Below are 27,941 nucleotides of genomic sequence, written 5' to 3'. Positions count from 1 at the left end.
TTAAGTTTGGAGTTTTTCAGCCAAATTGTGACAGAACAAAATAAATAGACACCACGGTCAAAACTCGCACATGCTATCACTCCAAAGCAAACGCGAACACAGCATGTAATCCGGATACCACTCCCAGTTAACTTTCCTTTGTTTCATAGATAAAAGCCATTGGACAAACGGAACTGAATTCCAGCAATCCAGAAGATGTATTACAACTTGCTGCACAGCGAAGAAAAAAGAAGTTTCTGCAAGCTATGGCAAAACTTTACTTTTGACACTGCATGGCAGCATAGTGGCGGGCATGCTCGAAGGTGGCAATGAAGAGCCGAAAATACAAGAAAATATTGTTTTATTTTCCTCCATAACTCACTGTTACAAATAAACCATTAAAACATGTTTATAGTCTGTACAAAATACATATTTACACATTTGATGGACGTGTTAATAAGGACCTTCATTCATTGTTCCATTCGGAAGGAGCATGTTTTTAACACAAGTAGTAATTATTTCCATTTCAAATAAAAATATCAAACTTCATTTCACAAAAGGAATTGTGATCATGTATAAAAATGATTTTTACAGAATGGTTAAATTACGTTTATATGTACACTATATAAATCCAATATATTAAACATTGGGATGCACAAACTCGAAGTTACGTCTAAAACTCGGCCCTATCAGTGCGCCATCCACCATGGGCCCATGCTCAACATGAGCCATTACTGAAGTTTTTAATAGTAGTAACAATTGTAATTAAACATTCGGGGCATTAAAAAGGATCTTCGTCCATTACGGTATAGGACCCAAACAGTTTTAAAATGTTAAGAATCAGGAGAGCGACAAAACTTCACCTGAACAAGGCTAAAAAATAAATAAATATATAGTATGCAAATTTCTGGACAGTAGATACAAAATATACATGCACGCGTCTAATGAAACATGCTGGTCATATTTATGGTCACAGATGCTTATACTGTTTGCACACCTCATTTACTATGGTTAATGTTTGCCGATGTCATTGGACAAATTCGGGTGTTTTATTTAATTATTTTTTTGATTGCCAAAATTGAAGAGATTGAGAAGTTACTACCCTGTTCAGCTGTCTTAGCCATGTCCACGGTTCCCACAACTCTGAATTTAAAGCCCTTGTGCTTTATTGAAGCTAGAGGGCAGACATGTTTTACTTAAACTGCTCTCAGGATGGATATTCGTGAATATGGCACAATATTGAAAGGTAGTTCCAAATAAATAAGTGCAAGTAAGGACTACCCTGCAGCAACCACTCACGTCTTTCATTTGACAAAATAAATAGAAAATCTGCTAAGCCAGTCCTATCAAGTGATAAATTCATTAGGATAGCCATCAGGTTTTTAAAAAATATATATATATCCGTAACATGTTGCATGTTACTTAAAACTAATTTAAAAGCTACCCTAATAAATAATTTAGGAACAAGCTAACTAAACCAAAAGTCGATTTACTGTACTAGTCACTGGTTACATTTTGAAAACGATACAGTATTCTTCTTAACATTTGTCAGTACATTGCATTAAGTTTATCATAATGTATAGTGTTGGTCCATTTATGAGGGTACAGTAAAGTGTGTATAGAACACAATGTATTCGCTTGTATCCTAGTGGTACAATGTTCTTAATACTTTACATTCAAGGATTTATAACATTAACAAAAGATATAACCCAAGCAATGTTATGTACATATTGTTACAACCAATATTCAACTTCCTTTTGCATGACTGGGTCATGTTCTTTTAAAATCGCGAGTAAAAACTCAGTGCAAGCAAACCGATGAAGTGAATACCACTTCATTCTATAAAAATTGTAAACTTATGAAACACTTTTGTACAATATTTACTTAAATAACGTTCGAGGCGATTGGCTCAGCACTCAAGTCAGTCTGTATTCTCACTTCAGGGTAGATAGGCAAAAACCGAGGCCTGCCCCTTTAGTGAATGGTGATCACGAAACATCTCCCAGGTTTGTTCGTACATCACATTTCTATAGCACCAATATAACTGTCTTCCCTCTGGCTGCATTCTTCCACCATTAAAGCTTCGTATGTAGTGTTTTTTCTGTACTCTTTGGTGGAGTTAGGATGCCTCCTATACACACTGGTGACTGCCGTCCCACGACTACACAATTTGGTTTCACATAAACTTCATCCTAAACACACCAGGGGAATAAAACAAAACATTCAGTTCGTTCATTCAAGAAAAATATTGTCAATCTGTCGATACATTGTATCTGACCTGGCCTCATGAATGCAAGGTCCAGAAAGGCATTTGTGTGCTGAACCAGCAAATCCCAACACAAATCCACTGTTGGATAAAAGAACGGTAGGTTGCTAGAAGAGGAGTGTGTAAACTGATTATGTGAACCAAAGCTCCTCACTTACATTTTACTGACAAGATTACCTTGACAGAGGGTTGGGCTGAACCTGTGCAGGAAACAACATTCAGCCATCAGTTTATTCTGAGCACGTATATGAATGTTATAGTTGCATTTAGAAAAGCACCGATGAGACCCGGATTCACTTTAGCCAAGGAGCACACTGCTCCGGAACCCAAGTCTAGTGATTAAGGTATTGAGATCAGTATGGTGCTCTAAAGAAACCCAGTCCTCCCAGTTTCTTTGTGGCAGATTAAATTAATAGGATTAAGGTGAGCTGGCGGGGTAAATAGTCTGTGTTCATGCAGATGGAGAAATTAACGGATTAGCGAAAATAAATTTGGTATTGTTAAACTGCAGGTGTAGAACTTCCAAAGAAAGTGTGGTATGTCCAATTTGCATAACTACAATAGAGACTAAGGCAAATATGCAAGTGACAGACTAGGCTTTGCTTAGAAGAGGCATGCAGAGGAAAGTAAAGAAACGTGGCAATCGATGTCAGTTTTTCGTGCAGGAATTTAAGAAAGTACGAGAGGTTTATTTGAGATAGCATATGATCTGAGGATACAATATTGCATGTGGGGGGCAGTATTCGATTAGGAACTTTTGCTGTACACTGGAATAAGGTGAGAAGTCTGTCTACCGCTAGGCTTCCACTACACCATTACTTTAGCTGATCATTTCAGGGCTTGGAATGTAAAGTAATTGGTGGACGCATATATAGGGAACTACCAGGAGCACGTGAAGAATACAGAACCTCGTGGTTATAGCAATGGTAGAGAAGAGATTAATAATGCAAATACCAATTCTGCAAATGCTAGAGTGGATGTCTGATGTTAACCCCATAAAAGACTGCCTGCCAGTTTTAACTACAAAGAAGTGGGACCCATGTGGCTGCCACTGGTTCAGCATCATAGGATGGGACTGGGCATAACTTATCTAGAAGTCAATTGCCTTCATTCCTGTGGTTGGAGTCCCAGAAACTCAAGTCAGGAGGATGAAGATGTTCATTTATTATATAAATCACACGTAGCAACCCTTTTTGTTCCAGTGTATGCAGTGAATACCTCAGAAGCCTGACAGCTCCAACCCAATTCCTAAGGCATGTTCCCTCCTGCTGGGACATGCACCAGATTTTGGGCAATATGGTGTATTAATGCAGCTACTGACGCAGCTTTGCCTTTATCTGAGAAACTCTCCTCATCTTCAGGAATGAGCAGAACCGTAGGCACACACTCTTTCCAACCTCGCCACTGCTAATGAAGAACTTTACTGGTAGTTTGTAAACAAAATGTAAAGAATGCTCTTACCAGCATGTCTAAGTAGTTTGTGTGGGTCTGTATGTTATGCCGGTCCTCTGCAGCAACTTTCTTGAAGATCTTCACTTTTACAGTTATTCCTTTAACAGTGTTGAAAAATGGCTCCATCCAATTTACACATTCAGAAATGCAGTTCCAATCTAGACCTAAAAAAGAAAAACATTTGAATGTTTTTACCACCGTTTTATTTACACTTCATAGCATGTCAGATTTTTTTTTACAACTTTTGTCTTTAGCCAACTTTTGACATTTGGTTTGGTACCTGTAAATGGAAATGAAATAAACAGCCAGTTAAAATAAGCATATACTAGGTACACCAGGCAGGTCATTAAAATACAAGACTGGATCTGTGGCTTCAAAGACCAGGAACAAATGCCAGAAGAAGTCACTGAGGTACTATCTTTGGGTTGAGTGAGCAATCATTTGTGGTTCGATTCCATGAGTTTTAGCAGTTCTTAAAGGGGTGGGTAAACTGCAACCTGCACGAGATTCACTGGGGCAGCAACACAATTTACTAAAACCGTCAATGACCCGATCTTTTAAACTACAAATGATATATTGCTGTTTGTTTCGTCGCTTTGAAAACTGGTTGAATGAATTGTACCCTGTTAATGAGCATGGAAGGGCACCAAATGGAGTTGAAATACGTGGTTGACTTTGATAGCGGAACATTTTAATCATGGTTTAGGTGACCTGTACAATATTAAGCATTAGAAGCCGGTTTGGGCGATTGCTATGTAGTACACAAAAGGACTCCTTTGTACAAGGAAGGCACCATGCTGACCAAAAATACAATCCCAGCACTCAAAGGAAGTAGTGCACTCCGCATGACTGGCCATAGCGAAATTTAAGCAGCAAAGCATGCATGTTGGATTAATACAGTAAACCGCTGTTGATGTTGCGGGATTTGGCAGAGTTCAGACAAGTTCAATAGTTGGAAAGGGAACCAGGTGTACTTTAAAATCTTCTATGTATCTTAGGCAGTGTCAGTTTGTGGTCTTCAGTAAAGATTATAAAAGCCCTTATCAGATGGACATCCCCTCCATCTGCCCACGTAGCTTGATTTAGGCAAGAAATCTTTCATGCCATGCATTTTGTGAACTTGCACTTTGTGATCTTGCAAGAAATAGGATAAATACTGAGAGCATTGTTTAGTTGTTGCAGTAAAAACAATGACTTCTGTGACACTGGAAAATATTTGTAAAAGTCCTCAAAATACCCTCGAGAGTCGGACAACCCATCACTTCAAGGAGCTGTGCATCTTTTCATGCAGGATGTTTGCAGGAAGGAACGCTACATCAAATAGTAAGCATAACCACGGTCGGTGAAAGGGTATACAGGGAGTGCAGAATTATTAGGCAAGTTGTATTTTTGAGGATTAATTTTATTATTGAACAACAACCATGTTCTCAATGAACCCAAAAAACTCATTAATATCAAAGCTGAATATTTTTGGAAGTAGTTTTTAGTTTGTTTTTGGTTTTAGCTATGTTAGGGGGATATCTGTGTGTGCAGGTGACTATTACTGTGCATAATTATTAGGCAACTTAACAAAAAAAAAATATATACCCATTTCAATTATTTATTATTACCAGTGAAACCAATATAACATCTCAACATTCACAAATATACATTTCTGACATTCAAAAACAAAACAAAAACAAATCAGTGACCAATATAGCCACCTTTCTTTGCAAGGACACTCAAAAGCCTGCCATCCATGGATTCTGTCAGTGTTTTGATCTGTTCACCATCAACATTGCGTGCAGCAGCAACCACAGCCTCCCAGACACTGTTCAGAGAGGTGTACTGTTTTCCCTCCTTGTAAATCTCACATTTGATGATGGACCACAGGTTCTCAATGGGGTTCAGATCAGGTGAACAAGGAGGCCATGTCATTAGATTTCCTTCTTTTATACCCTTTCTTGCCAGCCACGCTGTGGAGTACTTGGACGCGTGTGATGGAGCATTGTCCTGCATGAAAATCATGTTTTTCTTGAAGGATGCAGACTTCTTCCTGTACCACTGCTTGAAGAAGGTGTCTTCCAGGAACTGGCAGTAGGACTGGGAGTTGAGCTTGACTCCATCCTCAACCCGAAAAGGCCCCACAAGCTCATCTTTGATGATACCAGCCCAAACCAGTACTCCACCTCCACCTGGCGTCTGAGTCGGACTGGAGCTCTCTGCCCTTTACCAATCCAGCCACGGGCCCATCCATCTGGCCCATCAAGACTCACTCTCATTTCATCAGTCCATAAAACCTTAGAAAAATCAGTCTTGAGATATTTCTTGGCCCAGTCTTGACGTTTCAGCTTGTGTGTCTTGTTCAGTGGTGGTCGTCTTTCAGCCTTTCTTACCTTGGCCATGTCTCTGAGTATTGCACACCTTGTGCTTTTGGGCACTCCAGTGATGTTGCAGCTCTGAAATATGGCCAAACTGGTGGCAAGTGGCATCGTGGCAGCTGCACGCTTGACTTTTCTCAGTTCATGGGCAGTTATTTTGCGCCTTGGTTTTTCCACACGCTTCTTGCGACCCTGTTGACTATTTTGAATGAAACGCTTGATTGTTCGATGATCACGCTTCAGAAGCTTTGCAATTTTAAGAGTGCTGCATCCCTCTGCAAGATATCTCACTATTTTTGACTTTTCTGAGCCTGTCAAGTCCTTCTTTTGACCCATTTTGCCAAAGGAAAGGAAGTTGCCTAATAATTATGCACACCTGATATAGGGTGTTGATGTCATTAGACCACACCCCTTCTCATTACAGAGATGCACATCACCTAATATGCTTAATTGGTAGTAGGCTTTTGAGCCTATACAGCTTGGAGTAAGACAACATGCATAAAGAGGATGATGTGTTCAAAATACTCATTTGCCTAATAATTCTGCACTCCCTGTATGGTAGAAACAGCCTTCTTCAGGGGTAGAGTTCCACTTAGTACGGCGGGAGTGGGTTCAAGAGGATGATAGCAGGACATATAAAGCACAGAGTAGAGGGACGATTGGAGAAAATACTAACCACTGATGTGCATCGTTTTGAGACTGAAGGATATCTTTCTGTGGCCTTTCTATCTCCACTTACTTTGAACATCTTGCCAGGCCCTCTTCTAACCCAAATGTTATGCAATCATATGTAATGGCATGTGTAGGAATAAGTTTGTTTCAAGCACCTTCTCCTATCTATCATCTTTCAGATAGGCCATTTTGAGCACTTCCCATATTTCCCCTTGTGCAATTTCTGGGTGCACTAGAAATGACAGTTCATTTGTCAGATGATATCAAACAAGGTTGGCTTTTGGTCAGTCATTTCCCATGGGCGGACGTGACATTACATATTGGGTTTTTTGCACCAGCTGAGATTCCTATGGCGAGCTATGCTTCCAGCTTCATTGCTTGTTGGAGAATGGAGGCCACTCCCACATCTATTCCTGTCTAGGTAACTCTACAAGCAGTATTCTTGGTACGGAGACCGAGTTTTGGGTCAGTAGGGTAACCCTGTGGAATTTGGTTCTCTGCACTGAGGCAATTAAGATTGTAAGGAGCAAGTTGGGGAGATCTCTGAATTCTGTGAAACGCATTTTTTTTTTTTTTAAATAAAGAGATCTCCTAGGTTTCTGAAATTGCAGTTATCATCTGAATGCTCCATGTGCTTAACTTGCTGGTGCAATGCCTCTACCAGTCCACTCTCGAGCTCTACCAAGTTGGGTTATTTGTTTTATCTTATGTTAAACTGTCTACAAAAGGCCTAGGATTGTTAGTCTCAGATGCCCTTGCAATATTCTCCAAAATTATCTGTTATTAAAAGGAGTAATCACAGATGATTTCCTCTTATATCTAAAAGCATATGTGTACACTGCCGGACTCGAACGTCTTGGTTTGGAAAACAGAGCGAGTGATAGTGATCCCGCAAACTAAATGGGCCTGAAAGAGATCGAAACCACCACAGAAGCAACAAGTTACTCTACATTAAAAATGTGAGCCCCTCCCTTAAGACTTTCTAGATTACTCTGTCCAAGAAAGACAAACTGGCATTTAGCAAACAAAAATTAAATGTCCCAAAATCCATTTGGGTCTTACACACAAGGACGTTAATGGTTCAATGGCTTAGATCAACTCCTCACTTGCAGTAGTCTGCCTTCTTGCAAGAAACACAAAAGGAGACGCCTTTACTTAGGGGATACAAGAAAGGGAAGGTATGCCCACCATAAGTTAACTTTGTATGTTAACTGAAAATACAATTTATGTTGTTAACAGCTCTGAAATTGAACCAGTTGGGACCTCTGGCATTTAACAGTCTCATGCCCCCATTACTAACTCAACACTGACCTAAGATGAGTACAATCCTTACAAAAGCCACAGCCCAGGTTAATGACTACGTTAACTGGTGGAAAAGCGAGTTCTCTCGTAGGGGATTTCCATGTATAGTCATAAGCACTGAATAGTTCCGCGCACCTGCAGGGACCCCGGAGGACTGATGAGAAGTATATTCTTAAGAGCAGATACCAGCCCTTTGAAAAAAAAAGGTCTGTCAAAATCACTTAAGAATAACACTGTGCAGCCTATGTGAACAGCTACACAGGCCAAATTGTTGAAAAGAAAAAAAGCTGTAGTGTAAATTCATGTTCAAACACCTATTTATTCTAGAAATGTAATAAAAAACACATTCTCATACTTTTACACCTCTCATGAGAATAAAACAATGCAGGGCAGTGTAGCCCATAGGTTGCCATTATACAGAATGTAAATAGAGCTGTGCCTTTAAGAAAGTAAAGTCTTCCTGTATCCCATCATGCACAGCAAAAGGCAGTTGCCTCAGTTCTTTTTTCCGGCTCCTTTCCGACAGGACCCTGAAGCATTGAGCTCTACCTCACAAAGCCTTTTTTTGACAGAAATTCAATTAAAACCTTTTGAATTTCAATTTCACTCGACGTTTTTAATATTGAGTGAACAAATGCTAACCTTTTCTGTCAAATTCTGACAAATTTAAGGTTTTTCTATTTTAGAAATGCCTTCACTTTTTGATAAATGTCCTTCTTGTGGCAGAAAAAAGGCTAAAACCGATCCACACCGGGTCTGTATAATTTGCCTTCCATCCAGCCACAAACCTGACTCCTGTGACATCTGTAGAACTTTCTCCAGAAGGACTCTTCGTGATAGGGAGAAAATTCGACTTCAGGCAAGAGAGGACCTGAGAAGAAGTGATCAATCTGCCACAGAGCGAGGAGAAGGTCAGTCTTCTACCAGGGCTCACCCTGTTTCCTCTGCAACTCCTACCAGACCTGCTCAGAAACGGCATAGGTCTGACGACGTCAAGACCAGGAACGGCGCCAACATGCTCGCCGTCGAGGACCGGTTCACCGTCGAGAAAGAAACCTCGTTCGACGTCGGCAGCCGTTTTGCAGTCGAGACGGCGTGGACGCTCGCCGTCGAGAAGGTCTGGGTCGCCGTGACAAGGACGGTCAGCGTCGAGAAGATCTGGGTCCGGTTCGCCGTCAACGCAGCGAGGGCGATCGGCGTCGAGAGAGAGTGCTCGCCGTTGGAGACGGTCTCCATCATCACATCGACGTCGAGGGAGGTCGTCGTCGAGAGGATCTCAGCGACGAGGGGAATCGACGTCAAGAGGCACCCGCCGTCACCGTACTTCAACGTCGAGGAGTGTGTCGACGTCGAGTTGACAGTCAAAGAAACCTAGAAGGGTTTATACCACTTCAGAATCCTCGGCCTCACTCATCCTACTTCCAGCTTCGCCACAGCTCTCTCCTCAACAGCCGCCGTTGCCGCAGACACCAGTAACACCTACGGCTCCTCTTCCGGCTCCTCCTTCAGAGTCCGTTCCGAGGACTCCAGCGGAATCCATAAGGCATTCCAGACATTCCTCTAGACGTTCATCTTCCTCTCGGCACCATCGTCATGAGTCACTTCAGAGAACTCCACATTCGCGTCATAGACATTCTTCTTCGTCTATACGGGACTACTCTCCAACCCTATCGGACTCACCGTCCCCAAGAGTGTCCCCCATAGATGACGTGAATACATTCCAAGAGGTCCTAGGGCGACCAAACTAAATATCCCGCAGGTGGTACCCACCCCATCGACCTCAGTGATTTGAGACTTTACACCAGAGGACATCTTCAAGACCGTTGCTTCCACTGGTCCCGGGTCTTATTGAACCGGCAATGGATATTTTTCTGACACCGGCCACAACGTAATCTGCTCCTTCCAGACTTATTAAAAAGTATCGACCACCGGAGCAAGATCCTCTATTTCTATGGTCGGACCCGGTGGTTATAGTAGCGGCAAAGAAATTACACTCTACACGTCTACATGAGCCCCCTCGCCAACATCGTACGCAAGCACGACATCATCATCATCATCATCATCACCTCCTACGCCGACGACACCCAACTTATACTCTCCCTCACCAAGGACCCCGCCAGCACCAAGACCAACCTACAAGAGGGGATGAAGGACATCGCAGATTGGATGAGGCTCAGCTGCCTAAAGCTGAACTCTGACAAAACGGAAGTCCTCATCCTCGGCAACACCCCGTCCGCCTGGGACGACTCCTGGTGGCCCACGGCACCGCACCGACCCCCACAGACCACGCCCGCAATCTCGGCTTCCTCTTGGACCCCCTTCTCACCATGACCAAGCAAGTCAACGCTGTGTCCTCCGCCTGCTTCCTCACCCTCGACACTAGAAAAACCGTGACCCACGCCCTCGTCACGAGCCACCTGGACTACGGCAACACCCTCTACGCTGGGACCACCGCCAAACTCCAAAAATCGCCTGCAACGCATTCAAAACACCTCGGCCCGCCTCATCCTCGACGTACCCCGCAACAGCCACATCTCCGCACACCTGAGACACCTGCATTGGCTCCCAGTCAGCAAAAGGATCACCTTTCGACTTCTCACCCACGCACACAAAGCCCTCCACAACAAGGGACCGGAATACCTCAACCGACGCCTCAGCTTCTACGTCCCCACCCGCCTCCTCCGTTCCTCTGGCCTCGCTCGCTGCCGTCCCTCGCATCCGCCGCTCCACGGCGGGTGGGAGGTCTTTCTCCTTCCTGGCAGCCAAGACCTGGAACTCCCTCCCCACCAGCCTCAGGACCACCCAGCATTCCGGAGACTCCTAAAAACCTGGCTTTTCGAGCAGCAGTAACCCCCCCCCCTTTTCCCCTAGCGCTTTGAGACCCGCGCAGGTGAGTAGCGCGCTTTATAAAGGTTAATGATTTGATTTGATATTTTTCTGACACCGGCCACAACGAAATCTGCTCCTTCCAGACTTATTAAAAAGTATCGACCACCGGAGCAAGATCCTCTATTTCTAAGGTCGGACCCGGTGGTTATAGTAGCGGCAAAGAAATTACACTCTACATCACAGTCTTCCTCCTCGCCTCTGGATAAGGAGAGCAGAAAGATCGATGCTGCAGGCTGAAAAGTATGCTCTACCGCAGCCATCACAATGAAAGCAGCCAGTGCCACTGCTTTATTAGGAAGATATGATCGGGCCCTTTGGGACTCTAGGCTGCAGTTTGCGGAGCACCTACCCAAGGACAAAAGGGAAGATTTCTTGGAGGTCGTGGGTGAGGGAGCCATGGTTTCCAACCAGGTAATAAGCGCTGCTGCTGATTCTTCGGTGCTGTCGGCACATAACTACGCTCATGGAGTAGCGTAGAGATGACACGCATGGTTGCGATTGACATCTCTCAAACCAGAGAATTCAGAATTTACCATTCTCAGGCTCCACTTTATTCGGCTCTCATGCCGATGACGAGATGTCAAGAATGAAGTCTGAGCTAGACACTTTAAAAGCGGTAGACATCGAACGCCCAAAAGAACAATGAAAAGTATTCCGTCCCTATCAGCGGAGGCTTTTCACCCACAGGTATCAGACACCACACTGGATGTCCTCACGTCCCCAGCAGCAAAGGGCCTTCTCGACACAGCGAAAGTCGACAAGGGGTCGTTCCACGCCACAAACTCAGGCAACTCGCCAGGCTCCCACGTCTAAGCCCTGAATCTTCGCTTCCCCCTCCTCCGTTATCCACTCCGGTAGGGGGGAACTATCTAAAATCATCTGGACGAGTGGCTACGCATCACGTCAGACGCCTGGGTATTGAATATTGTGTGAAATGGTTACGCTCTCAGATTCACCAGTCCTCCTCCATCTGTTCCACCCAAACCAGTCAGCCACCACCTCGAAGCTCTTCAGTTAGAAGTCTCTATTCTATAACAAAAAAGAGCTATAGAACCCGTCCCGATCAGCCAACGCGGAAAAGGGATTTATTCAAGGTATTTTCTAGTGCCAAAGGACAAACAAGAGTTTCATCCCATTCTAGACCTAAGGACAGCAAACAAGTGGATTCGCAAAGAGAAATTCAGGATGCTATCCTTGCACCAAATTTACCCGCATCTTCGTCAGGGCGACTAGCTCTGCGCGATAGACCTTTGCGACGCTTATTTTCACATTCCGGTGAGCAAGAAACATCGAAAAAATTCCTAAGGTTCACCGTCGGCAAAAGTCATTACCAATTTGCAGTTCTACCCTTCGGCCTCAAATCAGCACCGAGAACTTTTTCCAAATGCATGGCGGTGGTAGCCGCCCATTTGAGGAAACATCGAATATTTGTCTACCCCTATCTAGACGATTGGCTCATAAAGGCCTCCAACTATCTAGAGGACCTACAACATTTCAAATGAGCTCAACAGCTGCTACAGAATCTCGTTCTTCAAGTCAACCTTCTGAAGTCCACAGCAACGCCTGTTCAGAGGCTGCATTCCTTAGGGGCCATTATAGATACCAATCTAGGAAAGGTGTTTCCTTCGGAGGAACGACAATTATCAATTCTCCAAAAGTGCAAACAACTAGAGAGAACTCCACAGACCACTGCAAGAGTAATAGCCTCTCTACTGGGCTCGATGGCGTCTTGTATCCACCTCGTTCCCAATGCTCGCCTCCATATGAGACCCTTACAAGAATGCTTGGAGGATCAATGGTGTCCTTCTTTCTCCCCACGCCCTACAGTCCCTCAAGTGGTGGTGTTCACCCAACAATCTCTTGGTGGGGATTCCTTTCCAGGAACAGCTTCCAGCTCAAACCATCGTAACAGAAGCATCACTGCTCGGATGGGGAGCGCACATGGATCATCCTAGAGTCCAAGGCAAGTGGTCACAGAGAGAGAGTCTCTATCATATCAACATGCTGGAGCTTCGCGCAGTCCATCTTGCGCTAAAGGCCTTCCTACCCTCTCTGAAAACAGAAACTCTCCTCCTCCAGACGGACAACGTGGCCACTATGTATTACGTAAACAAACAAGGAGGCACCAGGTCCAGGATATTATCCAGAGAGGCTCAGACAATCTGGCATTGGCTTCTAGCCAGGAACCTGTCGCTAGTGGCAACTCACCTGCCGGGCAGCCAGAATGTTCAAGCGGATGCTCTCAGCCGCGTAATGGACGAGAACCACGAATGGGTATTACACGACGACGTCGTTCGTTCCATTTTCGCACTATGGGGTACCCCCTCTATAGACCTATTCGCAACCCCAGAAAACAAAAAATGCCAAAACTTCGCCTCCAGATATTACCATCCAGGGACACTGGGGAATGCCCTGTGGATAAGCTGGTCAGGAGCATTTCTTTACGCCTTTCCACCGCTTCCCCCGATACCGGCAGTCCTCCAGAAGCTATCCAATGCCCAGTCCAAAATGATTCTAATTGCTCCAGAATGGCCACGCCAATGGTGGTTTCCAGACCTTTTTCACCGGTCACTCAAGCCACACATTAGACTGCCTCATCGTCCGGACCTGCTCACGAAGTTCAGAGGGCAGATATCTCATCCCAACCTCTCATCGTTGAGTTTGGCAGCATGGCTCCTGAGCTAGTGCAATATGGACACTTGAACCTACCTCAGGACTGTATGGAAATCCTGAGAGAAGCAAAGCGCCCTTCCACACGATCGGCTTATGCATGCAAGTGGAAAAGATTCTGTGTGTGGTGTTTGGACAACAACGTTGACCAGGTATCCTGTAGAGAGGAAACTATCCTGCCATACTTGTTAAGTTTGGCAAAATCGGGTTTACAATTGACATCAATAAAAGTGCACTTGGCGGCTCTAACGGCATATAGAAAGAGACCCTCTCAAACCTCCTTTTTTAGGATCCCAATTATCAAGGACTTCCTGGAGGGCTTAAAAAAGGTCTTTCCTCCCATTAGAAGGCCATCTCCTCCATGGGAACTGAATGTTGTCCTATCGCGTCTGATGCTACCTCCGTTCAAGCCAATACATAAAGCATCACTTCAACATCTCACGTGGAAAACTGTCTTTCTGGTTGCAATCACTTCAGCGCGCAGGGTCAGCGAAATCCAGGCCCTTTGCGCACAAGAACCCTACACGGTCTTTCATTCTGCGAAAGTGGTGATGAGGACTCATCCAAAATTTTTACCAGAAGTCGTTTCCGACTTTCATGTGAACCAAACCATTTAATTACCAACTTTCTTTCAAAATCCAACTACCCCTGCCGAGAGAACTCTACATTCTCTGGATGTAAAGAGGGTTTTGAAATTTTACTTGGACAGGACAAAATGCTTGCGTAAATCACAGCAGCTCTTTGTTAACTATTGGCCCAGTTAGAACAGGGTTGGGCACGTCTAAGCAATCATTATCCAGGTGGATTGTTTCATGTATACTGTTGTGTTATCAGTTAGCGAACAAATCTCTTGGTGGTAGGCCAAAAGCCCATTCTACTAGAGGGAAGGCAGCTACTGCGGCCTTAATGAGAAATATCCCTTTGGCAGAGATATGCAAGGCAGCCACTTGGACATCGGTCCATACCTTTACACAGCATTACTGCCTTGATACAGATGCACAGGTTGGACAGGCCTCGCTTAAGAATTTATTTGCATGATTCCTGTTTTTCAGTATTATTCTGTCTACTCCACCGTGGTTATGGAGATGGGCTTGCTAGTCTATTCGGTGCATATGACTATACATGAAAATCCCCTACGAGGGAAGGAATGGTTTCTTACCTGTAACTCCAGTTCTCTCGTAGGGGTATTTCCATGATAGTCATAAGCAACCCTCCCTCCTCCCCGGTGGAGTTGACATAGGAAAAGTTGCCATAGTAGTATCGATGTTGGTACTCCATCTAATGTTTTGTTCCTTCATGTCAGGTTACAAGCCTTCAAAAAGAACTGAGCCAACTGCCTTTTGCTGTGCATGATGGGATACAGGAAGACTTTACTTTCTTAAAGGCACAGCTCTATTTACATTCTGTATAATGGCAGCCTATGGGCTACACTGCCCTGCATTGTTTTATTCTCATGAGAGGTGTAAATAAAGTATGAGAATGTATTTTTTATTACATTTCTAGAATAAATAGGTGTTTGAACGTGAATTTACACTACAGCTGTTTTCTTTTCAACAATTTGGCCCCGGTAGCTGTTCACATAGGCTGCACAGTGTTATTCTTAAGTGATTTTGACAGACCTTTTTTTTTCTTCAAAGGGCTGGTATCTGCACTTAAGAATATACTTCACATCAGTGCTCCGGGGTCCCCGCAGGCGCGCGGAACTATTCAGTGCTTATGACTATCATGGAAATACCCCTACGAGAGAACTGGAGTTACAGGTAAGAAACCATTCCCTCTTTCCATTTGAAAAACTCAATGTAATAAAAAAAATAAAAAAAAAGTTCCTACACGTTTAAACTAACCCAATAATTTTTTTGCCTACCCAAAAAGTATATGGGCCCGGTAACTTGCAGGCATTTTTTTGGGTTCAAATGAGCTAAAGAGAAGATAATATAAAGGGTGGTTTTAGCAACTCCAACCAAAAGGCGCCATCACTCCTCTATTATATATCAAGGTGGGTATTGATACCAGCCTGCATCTCATATCTCCCAAGTACCTCCATTTCAACAGTTCTTAATCATTAGCTGCAACATTTTATTTGCAGAATCAAATCAAGATACTAGTCCTCCTTGTACTAGTTTTGAAAGGTAGGCAAGTGAAGCTGTAGCTAAACAAAGCCACTTAAAACGTATAGCCACATGACTATGGTATTTGGTATAGTTATGTTATCTGGGTTAAACAAAGCATTCCCTTGGTCAAGTGAAACTAGAAACAAATCATGGCATCTCACGGTTTGGTTTCTGCAACCCGGTAATGCAAATGTCAACATGTGACAAAAATATCACTAATTTCTATTCATTTAAACATTCTGTAATTTACTTCTGTTAAGTAAAATAACACTAAGAGACAACATGGGCGTCTTGCAACATAGAACTGATGCTACTGAATTATTTACCTGTTGCTTTTTTTACTACTTCCGTCGAAGTGAAGTGGAACAGCGCAGATGCAGCCAATATCCTGTACGAAAATTGCAATGAATCTATGTCCAGAATGCATAAATCTAAAAGCTGGAAGAGAAATGCACATTGATAGCATGACCTGGTTTGCAAGACACACAGTTTCCTCACAGCTAACTTACTGCTAACAAACAAGCATATTCTGCCCAACCCATGCTATAGGTGGCTATTCAATATGTGCACAGCTCTCAAAAACCACCGTCTGTGCTGTTCAAACTAATATTTGTAGACCTTACCCCCTCCAACCCACTTGAAAAGTGGAAGACCACTAATGTACCGTCTCTAATTACTTTATATACTTATTTTCTGCTATTTATCGAAAGGTATACACATTATATCAAAATGTTCCCATGCTCTAATTTACTTAATAAATCACAGTGAATATTTTTTAAGTACTAGGCAAAGCGTACAGAGCATTTAAAATTAGGACTCCCAATTGTAAATGCATCGCTGTTTTTTTTTTTTAAATCAGACACCTCATGTGCGTAAAGAAAATGTATTAGGAGTATATAAGACCATACTATAGCACAGAAATGAACGATACCAAGGAGTCAAAGTTCTTTAAAAAAAAAAAAAAAATAGAGAAAATCCTTACCTGTGCAATCTGTATGAATTTCTCCTGAGAATATTGAGGTTGGAGTACTTTTGGAAATTCCTTAAGTGAGTCCACTTGAAGGTATAGGTTCAGCCATGAAATTACGCTCACTGGACACAGTTCCCATTTTAAAGCCTACGAGTACAAACAGAATATTTCAAAGTTTAAAATAGGCTTAATTGCAAGATGCCAGACATGCTCTTGTGCATTTTATCCCAATGGAAAACAAATTAAAGCATGAGGCCCTGCAACAGGACTTAAGTAAACAAGTAAATACAAGTAGGTATCGTCCCATCTCCTAACTCCACCTGCAGGCTGCACAAATTAAAATGTTCACTGTTTAGAAAGCCAATTTTTCTCCACATACTACAGGGTCAACCTTCCCAAACAAGGAGGCCACGAACATCTTGAGGATAGCATGGTAACATTCTTACATAATTTGCGGAACCCAGCTAGTATATAAAGCAGGGGGGTGTCTGAGCTGCTGAGAATGGCGGACGCATGATTGAAACGCACCGCTTTGGCCTGGCGATTCTTCAGCTTAATCGGGTGCCGCGCAGTGCCTGGGGAGGATCGCTCGGCCACACATCGCCAGTCTGTGCTGCCTAGGTTGGACTGCAGGGCTGAGGCGACTGAAGAAGGGGGTTGGCAGCGCCTGGGCTTGAGGTGCGAGGCCGCGTGCTGGGTGATCTCCTGGTCAGATCGTGGCTGGAGGAGCCGAGCCTCCTGCTGAAGCGGTCAACGGAGCCCAGGAGGAGTTGCATATCCCACTGCTCTCCCGGAGCCTGCGGAACCAAGGGAGTGTCGGTGAGCTGGTCGGCACCAGGGCTGCTGGAGCTGCAGGTTAGACTGCTACCGGTGGGCCGGCACGCACAAGGGGTATGGATTTGAATGAGGGGCAGAAACCTCTTTGAACAGGGATGGGAGATATGTCCTGCTTCATGGCAGACTAAAGAGGTGCTCATTGGTGCCATGTACACCCAGAATCAGAATCACCTGGCCTTCCTCCCCTCACTATCAGTACCGCTGGGCTTGTTGATATTAGGGGGTGGGATGGGGGCTCTTTTAATGGGGGCGATTCTACCTGTGTGGGTGATTTCACTCCGTACTGCTCCACTCCACACACCCCCAGAGGGACCCCAGCGCACACACTTGCAGTGGGGTTTAGGGACTGGTTACACCACTGGGCACTAACAGATGTGTGGCGGCTCCAGCATGGTCAGTACTGCGTTTTCTCCGAATATTCACCCCTACACAATCTGCACTCTAGAATAGAGGGAGTGTTTTGTTCTGAGAGGCTTTGTAACTATGTGAAGCTCACTCAATATCTGGGACATACCCTCTCAGACCACAACCCTGTTCTCATAGCTTTCCGTCCCCTGGTGGAGAAGTGTGGCTCAATGGTTAGAGCGGCAGACCATGATGCAGAAATCTGGCCTGGGACCAGGGTTCAGTTCCCTCCTTGGCAGGTCTTGAGCTCAATTTCCTCAGACCTGATAATTCTCGCATTGGTGCCTAATCTAATTCATGGGTCCCACTAACTCTGGGCAACAGCTTGCTTAATCTCCACAACGGCCCCAACACCGCTGGGATGCCTGGCTTCACCTTGGAGGTTGCCCAGGAGTGGGCACCTCACAGGCAAAAGCCAGGAGGGGTTCCACAGAGGTATGCGTGCAGCACCTTGAGACCCTAATGGGCGAGTAGTGCGCTATACAAGTACGAAGTTTACAGTTCATAGACCTGCGACTTCACCCGCCTCACTGGAAGATGATCAGTATCAAGAATATAACAGTACTTAGAATTGAATCAAAGGTCTGCTTCATCTGCTTTTGCGGAAAGGGAGGCATTCAAGATGGTAGTAAGATGACAATGCCCCAGTCTGTGGGTGTTCAGAGAGCTACACAAATAATTCCACGTTAGAGACTTCAGTCCACACTTTGGAAACTGGCAAGCGAACAGACCCCACCATGTGCTTAAAACTCAGTGAAGCCCATAAATAGTACAATGAAATTTTGCAGAGACTCATGTTGATTACAATACTTACATAATCAGGGCGCATGCCAAGGAAGGCACGTCAAGGCGGCTCCTAGCATGGCTATTGCAGATATTATCCCGAGGTGCCCCTATCACCCACCTGACCTCTGACAAAAGGTCACACAATCATGTGTTGGGGCCCATTAACGAAGAGTTTTGGGAGTATCATGAACCTTGCATGGACACCCAGAAACCCTACGTGCCAAGGCACAATCTAACTGTATGTATACGATTACCACCGCTGCCTCCTACTGCTAAAGAAATATTAGAAGGGCCCATTACGATACAGGAGTTAAGTGATCAAAGAAATAGCCTCTGGCAAAACGCCAGGCCCGCTCAGCCTCCCAGCTGAATTCTTCTGGGCCTCCATAGACCTACTGGCTCCTAAGTTAGTACTTCTATAAGCAACCACAATGCACAAAGGGCACTTGCCTGAATCTACCAGAGACGCTGTGGTAACGCCGCTTCCTAAGATCAAAATCCCAGGTTTGTCAACTACTACCTTTATCCCGGCTTTACACGGATTTCAATATTCCCCACAAAAATTTGGCTAAAAGAAATCTGCCCTCCATGCAGAAAATGGTGTATGAAGACCAGAACAGATTTATTCAAAGCAGGAGTTTGGCCCTTAACTTACACTGGCTATTCCCTGTCCTATATCGGGACATGCATACCTAGCCCCACGCTGTGCTCATACCAAGGCATTTGATTCTATCAGGTGGGACTTCCTTACCAAGGTCATGCAAGAGATGGACTTTTGGGAGGGATTGATTAGGTGGGTCACGCTACTCTACACAGACCCGACCGCTAGGGTGAGGACTGGGAATATATCTCCTCCAAATATGACATTTATAGGGGTACAAAACAAGGCTGCCCTCTATAACCCCCGCTATTTGCCCTGGCCATGGAACCCCTAGCCGCAACGTTACGCAGGGAGGGAGCAATTGTGGACGGATTCCAGCAGATCATATCACTTTACGCTGATGACCTTCTAGTGTATGTAGCACTAGGCATGAGGAGGGGGGGGGACATAAAGCAGTGGCGCAACTAGAGGCTTTTGAGACCCAATCTAAGACCTGCCTGTGTTGCTGGTATGACATGCCCCCCAAGACGAGCCAGAGAGTCTCAAGTGGGAGGCCTCTTCCTTTAAATACTTGGGTATACATGTCTATCATTCAGTGGGCAACCTATGCGAAGGAAACTTGGGGAGGGCATATCAGTCCCTTAAGGGTAATGTTCCCTATTGGAGATCACTGAAACTATCCTTGATGGCACGAATTGCAGGATCTAAAATGGTGGTTCTTACGCGCCTCCTGTACTCTTTTGTAAAATCGACGGATAGGTATCCATTACTTGGTTTAAACAAGTGGATGTGCAGCTCAGAGATCTGAGATGAGGTAGACATAGGGATTCGCTTAAAACCTTATGCCGCCCACTGGATGAGGGTGGATTGGGGGTGCTGGATTATGAGCTATAATATTTGACAGCACAATTGCAGTGGATCTCGAGATGGCTCGACTCATTGCCCATTGGATTACATGGGCTGTGCCCCCCTGCCCTACCATTCTACTGAAGATGGCATTATACACCTGTAAGCGCTGCCAAGTGAGAAATTATAGGGCGATTCAGTGTGTCCCAGAGCTCTCCTTAGTGGGTCTTCCACACGGTGACTTGGTTGCTTTGTTTACTGCAGCTGGCCTGAGTGCAGGATTGAAATCGGTAGATTACTTCTAGGTGGGGATGTTCATGCCTTTGGGAGATATGTGGGCGCAGTATGCATTGCCAGGAACAGAAGACAAAAGGGGGATACGAAGGCACCCTATGGCTGACTAGTGGAGCGGAATATTGGGTACTTGGCTGTAACCTACTGATGCCACTGACTCAGAGCAGGGAAGTGATGCAGAGCATTACCGCCAGGGAGGTACCTGGAACAAGAGACCAGACAAACATTAAGGGCTAGACGGTGACACAAAGCCAATTACATGCTCCCCTCAATTGTCATTTCTAGTGACTAGTGGGACCAGATCCACCCACAGGCCCCACCACTGGACAGGAAACCCAATATGACACCCATTTAGTCCAACACAGGACTCTCCAAGTAGATGCTGCCGCCTCAGATAGGCTGCCTTTTCCCAACCCAAGTGTTTATTAAGCTCCGGACGCCAGAGCCCCTAAAGTTAATTACACTGATTATTTTTGAATTTCTGTTTTTTACTAGTTGCTTCAGTTATATTGGTGTGGACGATGGTATCTCCGTTCCCTTCCATAAAGTAAGGCTTCTTGCACTAGACAAAACTGGCTCTCCCCACTCATGAGGGATGTCTGCAAAGGGAAAGTACGATAACGTGCATAATTTTATGTTTTCACAAATAAGGGTGCTAGATGTAACTGATTGTCATTAAAGCTGTCTGTTATCCTCGTCTATTTTCTGCAAAAGTATAAACGATCTACGCTTATAATCACTTGATCTACTCTGTGGAACTAAACTCTTAACAGAATACAAGTTATGTTTAAAATGTCAATAAAAATATTTAATTAAAAATTAGTATATAAAGCTTTAACTATCAGAGCAAAAATGTGGAGACCTTTATCTCAATAACCAAAATATTTTGAACGTAAATATAGCGTTGATGTCCCTTTCTTCACTCCGCATCTGTGCGCCTCAGTAAGTACAGTAAATGTCTGCTTTCCTATATGCACTTCCTTTCGCTGTGTTCTCCCCTGGATGGTCCTGCTCTTCATTGAACTGCATTGCACTATTAGTTCCCAGCCTTTACCAAGCTGTACCTGTTAGCCCTCTGAAGTAGGAAGCAATTTGATAAAAAAAGAGTAAGCATTTATAACTTGGATCATAAATGGAGGGTTTTGTTACCTTTAATATGATGAGCTCCATAGTTAGGATATCATCTTCGCTGCAAGCACCATCTGTAACGTATGCAAACTCGTGCAATTTAGGAGGGTAGATTTCCTGTAGGGGTTTAAAAGAATTATACAAGTTAAAAATAGGTAGCCAACATTAACAAGTGTTATTAGGCATACAGTAGAGATCTTAGTAACCCTTGGAGATGGAATTCTGGCCCTTTTACGTCACCTCCACCCTTGTAAGAGTAAGCTACTTGGTGTTTTGTAATAGCACAGTGAAGAGTGTGGCTTATTTTACTGTACTAAAACAGTGGATGCAGTCTGAAATCAACGCTCAGTGTATTATGCCATGCCCTGTCTCATTGCGGTCAGTGACCGTTTCCTTGAGGGACGTCACTGAACCCTTCTGGCACCATAAGAGGCAGTGAGAAGCTGGAGGAGCCAAAATATTTTGGGATCAGGCTTTTACCCACAGTGCTGCACTGCTGAGCACAATGACCAGTTTAGCGCTGAAATCTCATTGTATGTAACCATGGGCAGTAAAAGCAATGCAAACAAGGCAGAAAGTCAAATTAGCATCGTCAGACCTACAATTTCAAGCCCTGACTAAGACATCATGTGCTCTATCAATAGATTACAACCTAGCCCCCCCCCCCCCCAAAAAAAAAAAATCATATACAGTATATGCATTAATACAAGGGCTTTTGGTCAACAGGCTTTATCTTTTTCTTCAGTTGTCAGTTTGCTTCTACTGACCACTGCATGTAGCAATAGGTCAACCCACTTCCTTCACTTTGAAGGACTACAAAAAGTGTGTGCACAGCGACCACTTTAGCTTAAAACTAGTTTCCTTCTATCCAAGTGTGGAGTACTAATTTTATTTTTGTATATTCTTAACGTGTAAATGTTTTTTGCCTATTTCAGGTGCCCAGTTTATGAGGCGATTTTTTCCTTCTCCAAGTTTCTGTTACAAAATCTATACGTGACACTGTTGCTGCCTGCAATTTAAGTGCTTGGGTGGATGATGTGGTGATTACTTCTTGTGGCCTCCCCAAAATATTAGTACAACCACCATGTCAGTGAATGTTTTTTTTAAATGTCTCTTGTTTTTTTGCAAGGGTGGCATCAACATTTAGGTGGGTAAGTTCTCTTTCATGGCATAAGCTTTCCAAAATAAATAAAATAAAAAGTTAAATAAACGGCATTGCACTGATGTCAAGTCCAGACCTATTGGCTTTACCAGCCATTGTGTTTACTAGCTCCTTCAAGGAGGCGTGATTTGCCGTCCTCTGCAATTGTGACGAACATTGCACCTGTAACAGATCTCTAAATATGTAAAGATCTGTGGACATTCAAAGAAGCACCCACAAAACGCGGTTTAAAGTATGGATTGCTTTTTTATGGTGCTCTGAAGACACTGGGTAAACTTTTTGGTATCAACGCTTATTCGTGCGCCGCCATTGTCCCCTACGGTGAGTAATGTGGTGCATGCAACTTTCCACAGAGGTTCCGTGACTATTATTAGTGGTCATAGTTTTAGAGTGACTGAAGTAAACTGTGCCTTACCTCAAGCTTGGCTGCAATGAACAACGATGAGATCCCAATAAGCTGAAGCATGCTTTTGTGGATATCACTTTGTGTGACCATGAACCTGTCAAAGAAATCTTGAGCCAGATAGAAAGTGTCCCTGTGGAGGGTGTAAACTTCACACACCTAAAATTCAAGACAAAAAAATATAAATATAGGTAGGTAAAAATGCATCCCCACATGCAATACAAAATAACTTGCCCAAAAGTAGCGTGCCAAAAACACTCTTAATTGACCGGGAAGTTTGTCTTCCTACTCGCATTTAGTTCATCTGTGATTACCAGTTAAACATATAAACCCAACCGCTGGCTTTTGATGCCATCAAATCCCTCTCCTTGGTCTTAACTTGTCTAGATTTGTTCTGCACTTGTAATTATTCTGCTTACTGTTAGGCTTGCTCATTTGGAGCTGATCTTCAACGTGCTGTTTACGTTGGGTTTCAAACTAGTAAACTCATCTCCTTGCAAGAAGGCCGCCCTTCTATTCCAGTCTGAATGCGGAGACTCAGGTACCCGGGCCTGGCGCCCACATTCTAGAATGCAATGCCACCCCTACTCTTCCTCTCACGTTGACTTCAACAACGTGCCCAAACCCGAGTTTCAAATACTTCCGTGTATTAACCCATAAATCAATCAATTAATCAATAAAGTTCCTCCCATCCCCCACGGACTGGTCACTTAAATTGCCGCGGTTTTTGTGCCACCAGTTGTCTGTGTAGGTCGCTTGGGCTTGAGCGCTAGTGGCGCCTATAAAGTATAGATTAGAAGAACCCCTTGAAAGACAGGCCTGCCGGTACTGTATAATGAAGCCCACAAACAAACCTCAAACAGCCAGTCCAGTAGTATCGATCTCATGTTTTTTTTCAGCGTTGGATGCTGCAGAAGCCAATGTTTGTCATGGACATATCTGGTTTCCTTGTTCACCATTTTGCGCCAGACATCTTTAGAGCTTCCCCAACTACAAAAATAAAATAGTGAGTCAAACTTGCTGCCCGTTTTCCGGTTACATTCTCCCGCGAGGACAAAACCGGATTATCTTTCAGACAGTGCATGTTACATATCAGTATTCAATCCAGCCTTCGTCTGTAGAGACAGGTAATGGTGCGGGAAAACAGTCTAAAAACGTACAGTATCCCTTTAAAAAAAAAAAGAAAAAGTTTACAGGGATACTGCTTACAAATCGTACATGGCAATGATGGAAAAAAAGTAAATACTCATGCTTGGGCATCAGGAGATTATACAAAATGTTCGCTTTAGCACCAGTGGCTTTTTAGGGAGCGTGAATGCGCTGCTAGAGGTATAGTTATTGTTTTGTCTGTCAAACAATGCTCAATGGTACCTAGTAAACAGGGAGTTTTCAAAGGCCGGCGAATCATAGCCTTGTATTTATTTTTGTCGAGTATCTTGCACTTGTGATGGGGGAATCCGATAAGCAAGAATAATACACAGACCCTGCAAATCAGGGACAAATCGGTCTGTAGTTTTGGTATTAGTCCAATTGTGACACCACCTGTCATATAAGAGCTTCAAGTGTATACAACTCCTATCCCACCCCCCAGGACATGTTATAAAGGCTGTAGGGCAAGATGTTTTCAAGGCTATTTACAGCGACGTTCCATGGGGTGCTGTTGTGCTTACCAGTGTTTGGGCTGGGGGAGGGTCGGATGCGTTAATGAATGGAAACACAACCGAAGGCGCTAATGGGAAGACTGCGATATGCGGTTGACGGGTTCCTTCGCACCCAATCCCGCCTTTTATCCTGCTTGCCTTTTGTTATGCAGAAAAATCATGGGGGCGTGTCACTCATGGGAAGGGGTGTGAACGTGACCTTTTGTTGGACAAAGGATGGGGGAAAAGTACTTGAGGCGGGTTTTACCTCAGCAACGCCACCAGTTGCTTGGGTAAATTTAGGCCTCATTTCAAGCCAGAGCAATTTTTATGTGTTTGCCTTGCCTTAAAAAAAAAAAAAAACAATACGAGGGGCATTGTGGTATTTTCTCTCTCTTGTGTTCATATCCTACTATGGATCTTCCAGAATTTTGAAGGCAGCGGCGAGTCCCAGGTGAAGTTACACAAACAGCATATGAATAACTAACAACGACTAGCTGTTGATCGCCCACCCCCAGGTTGATCCAATTTATAAAACAGAAGCTGCAATAACATGAATACGTCAATTAGAACTTGCCTGAGGCTGGGCAGCGGGGAAGGCGTTATGAAGAGATTCTTAAACCTGTACTGTGTGAAGCTGGACAGATCACTCGTAATGCCCATGTCTTTGTGTGGAGTTTCAATTAGGATGCAGGGGCTAACGCCTCCGGATATCAGCGGGGACCAGCAGCTCTACAAAGAGAACAAATATTACTATGTTGGGTTGACGCTGCTTGCTCACAAAACATGGCGCATTTAACAGATGAAGTACGCGCACTGTCTGGCGGAGACCTGTAGAAGTTTGCGTCCCACCGCTATACATCTAATAATATACACTACATTGACACATATGCCAAATTAACAATTGAAACGTGTCAGCAGAGAAGGCCGGAACATTTCCCAAGGAAAGTACATTATTGAAACATGAGTAAAAAAAAAAAAAAAACAATTTGCAGTGGAGCTCCCTCTGCAGAAAGCCAGTGACCCGGCCGGATGGGTGATCGGTTCTTTCTTCACGAGTCGCGAGAGGAACAGAAGCGTGATCCCTGGGTCAGAAAGCCAATGGACCCTGCCATGTTCTGGGTCTGTGGCTGCTGGCCGGTCCCTGAAAGAGACGCCTCTTCCTGTTCCTCCTCCGAGGCGGAAGTTTACAGTGACACTGCAGCCTGCGCGCGCCCACTGGTTAGAAAACGTCACGTGGAGTTTTCCCCGGGACTTTCAAAAGTGCTCTGTGGACGAGTTTCCCAGCTTAACTTGAGCTGCGGCAGCCCCGGTAAATAAGAGGCTCGGGAGTCGCGATCAATGATCGAGGAACGTGGGTAACCAGTAAAGGGAAAACTAAAATGCAAGAAACCAGCGGCGACACCGGTTTGTTTTCTCAAATTGCCCCGGGTGCCCTGATTAGAGCTGCGGACCGTTCTCTGCCCGGATTGTTTTACTCGTTAGCTGCTTTAACACACTGCTCGGAGACATAACCCATCCGTAAGCAAGAAAGACGCGGTAAATACCAGTCGCGGAGAAGGCGCGCGCGCCAAGATCAGCGGGAGGCGACTTACAAAGGGAAGCAGCTGCTGTGCACAGGCAGGAGGTCAACCCCGCTTACCATTTACGACGGTATATGGATCGAGGGGCAGAAGAACTAGGGCGCTAGGCTGGTCGGGCAGTCCTAATGCAGCGACCGACAAAGGCAGTGTATAGAGAGAAAGACATTATATCTGTGCCATCAGAAGCGTCCTGACATAGACCCATGTTAACTTTGCGCCAGAATCAAACATCCAAGCACTCTCCCACAACATACCTGAATCTCAAACTGTTGCTTTTTAATCTTCGGGTGGTTGTCATGCTCTCCCTTCGAATCCTGAAAGGGATAGACAGTGTGTCAATCTTGCCTGGCACATTCATAAAGGGGCTAATTCCTGCCCATGTCACATCGCAGAACCTTACCTCTGCTTTTCTCTTCTTGGGGCGCAGCACAGACGCAGCGGTCTCTCCTTCCGACTCGAGCTTAACGTTTCTAGCTTGCAAGCGATCACTGCAGAGTACAAATAAGTTAGGGCCATGGACACCACAGAGCTTATGGACAGATAAGTCAAAAGATTGGTACAAGAGCTCACCTGCGTCTGGACATCCTGCTTGGTGTCTTTCAGGTCTCCTGTAAGAGAAAGCAAGCTAAGCGTCAGACCACTAGGCTGGAAGACAAACTACTCAAAAGGAGTTGCACCCCCACCCAGTATTGGGGCGCAGTTGTGGCAAAAGAAAACCTTTGGGGACGGTTACTAAAACGTGGCATTGAATGAGCTTCCCCGTCGCATTGCAAAGAATGAATGGTCAAATGCAGCCGCAGGCGGGAGGGTTCAAGCAGAAGACACCCTTGTTAAAAACATGCAACGTGTGCTTATGGATGACCGGTGGCAGCTGTCAATGCTTCTTGAGATGCGAGCACACAAGTCTCCCCTGCACGGGGAAGACCACTGAACGGAAGAACTGCCCTGTATAATGTACCCTGCATTCCTGGAGGACACCCCGGCTTTCGGATGTTTGAATTTAAGAGGGAAGAATGCGTTCCGCGCCAAATCGCTACGAGCGGTAAAGCCGCCTCCCGCGCCCAAATGCCCGCGTCCGGCTGAAAGTTTCCTCAAATTATCCGATCTCCACCCGAGGGCCGGTAGGGGCCATTGAGACCACATTGTGGGTGCCAGGGAGCCCCGCAAAGCACCTATTGGTGCTGCTCGATTGGATCAGGAAACAGGACGTCTTTCTGCGGCGTTTACAAGGTCCTTGCGCGGGGAGTATGCTACTGCAGCTGAGAAAATGGGGTGGGGGTCCCTGTCCCGCCAAGGACTACCACCTCTTCTAAGAAGGGGTGCAAGGACACCGATTCCCCCACCTCACGATGTCGTCGCTCACAGACTAGACTGCCCCTCAGAAGAAGCGCCTCTGGCCGAGGTAGGTTCGGGGGGCAAGCCTCTTTTAGCTGGGGTGCTGTCGGTCCAGTAAGGGGGGGGGGTCCCGTCTCTCTGCTCAGGGTCCCGCATCTACTCACCACAAGAAGCTCTGGTTGGATGTCAGCTGCTGCTGCTGGCGCCAAGCTCTTATATGCAGAGCGGCAGATGTCGCTGCGCATGCGCG

At 44.9% G+C, this 27,941-nt stretch overlaps 2 protein-coding genes across 3 annotated transcripts in view; one reads left to right on the top strand and one right to left on the bottom strand.

Moving 5' to 3' along the window:
- INTS8 (integrator complex subunit 8) overlaps positions 1-387 on the top strand; it is a 629,314-nt gene extending 628,927 nt beyond the window's left edge. The window contains exon 28 of the mRNA XM_069220496.1: positions 150-387. Within this exon, the coding sequence (XP_069076597.1) occupies positions 150-266 (117 nt within the window). The 3' untranslated portion in view covers positions 267-387. The remainder of the gene's footprint in view (positions 1-149) is intronic.
- On the bottom strand, positions 324-27,941 carry CCNE2 (cyclin E2). 2 transcript variants are annotated; one of them, XM_069220497.1, is made up of 12 exons: positions 27,856-27,941; positions 26,927-26,964; positions 26,757-26,844; positions 26,611-26,670; positions 25,351-25,505; positions 23,988-24,123; positions 23,146-23,292; positions 21,590-21,685; positions 16,684-16,818; positions 16,028-16,139; positions 3,707-3,861; positions 324-2,171 (listed from the first exon to the last, which is right to left on the bottom strand). In XM_069220497.1, exons 2-12 carry the CDS (start codon positions 26,938-26,940, stop codon positions 2,055-2,057), a joined length of 1,215 nt encoding a protein of 404 aa, XP_069076598.1. In that variant the 5' UTR covers positions 26,941-26,964; positions 27,856-27,941; the 3' UTR covers positions 324-2,054. The 2 variants fall into 2 exon arrangements, with proteins under 2 accessions (XP_069076598.1, XP_069076599.1); XM_069220498.1 differs by lacking the exon at positions 27,856-27,941 and adding an exon at positions 27,700-27,718.

This window comes from Pleurodeles waltl, chromosome 2_2 (genome assembly GCF_031143425.1).
Source record: "Pleurodeles waltl isolate 20211129_DDA chromosome 2_2, aPleWal1.hap1.20221129, whole genome shotgun sequence".
Taxonomy (NCBI): Eukaryota; Metazoa; Chordata; class Amphibia; order Caudata; family Salamandridae; genus Pleurodeles; species Pleurodeles waltl.
Note: the sequence above shows the minus strand (reverse complement) of the source record. Positions and strands in the feature narration are given on the sequence as shown.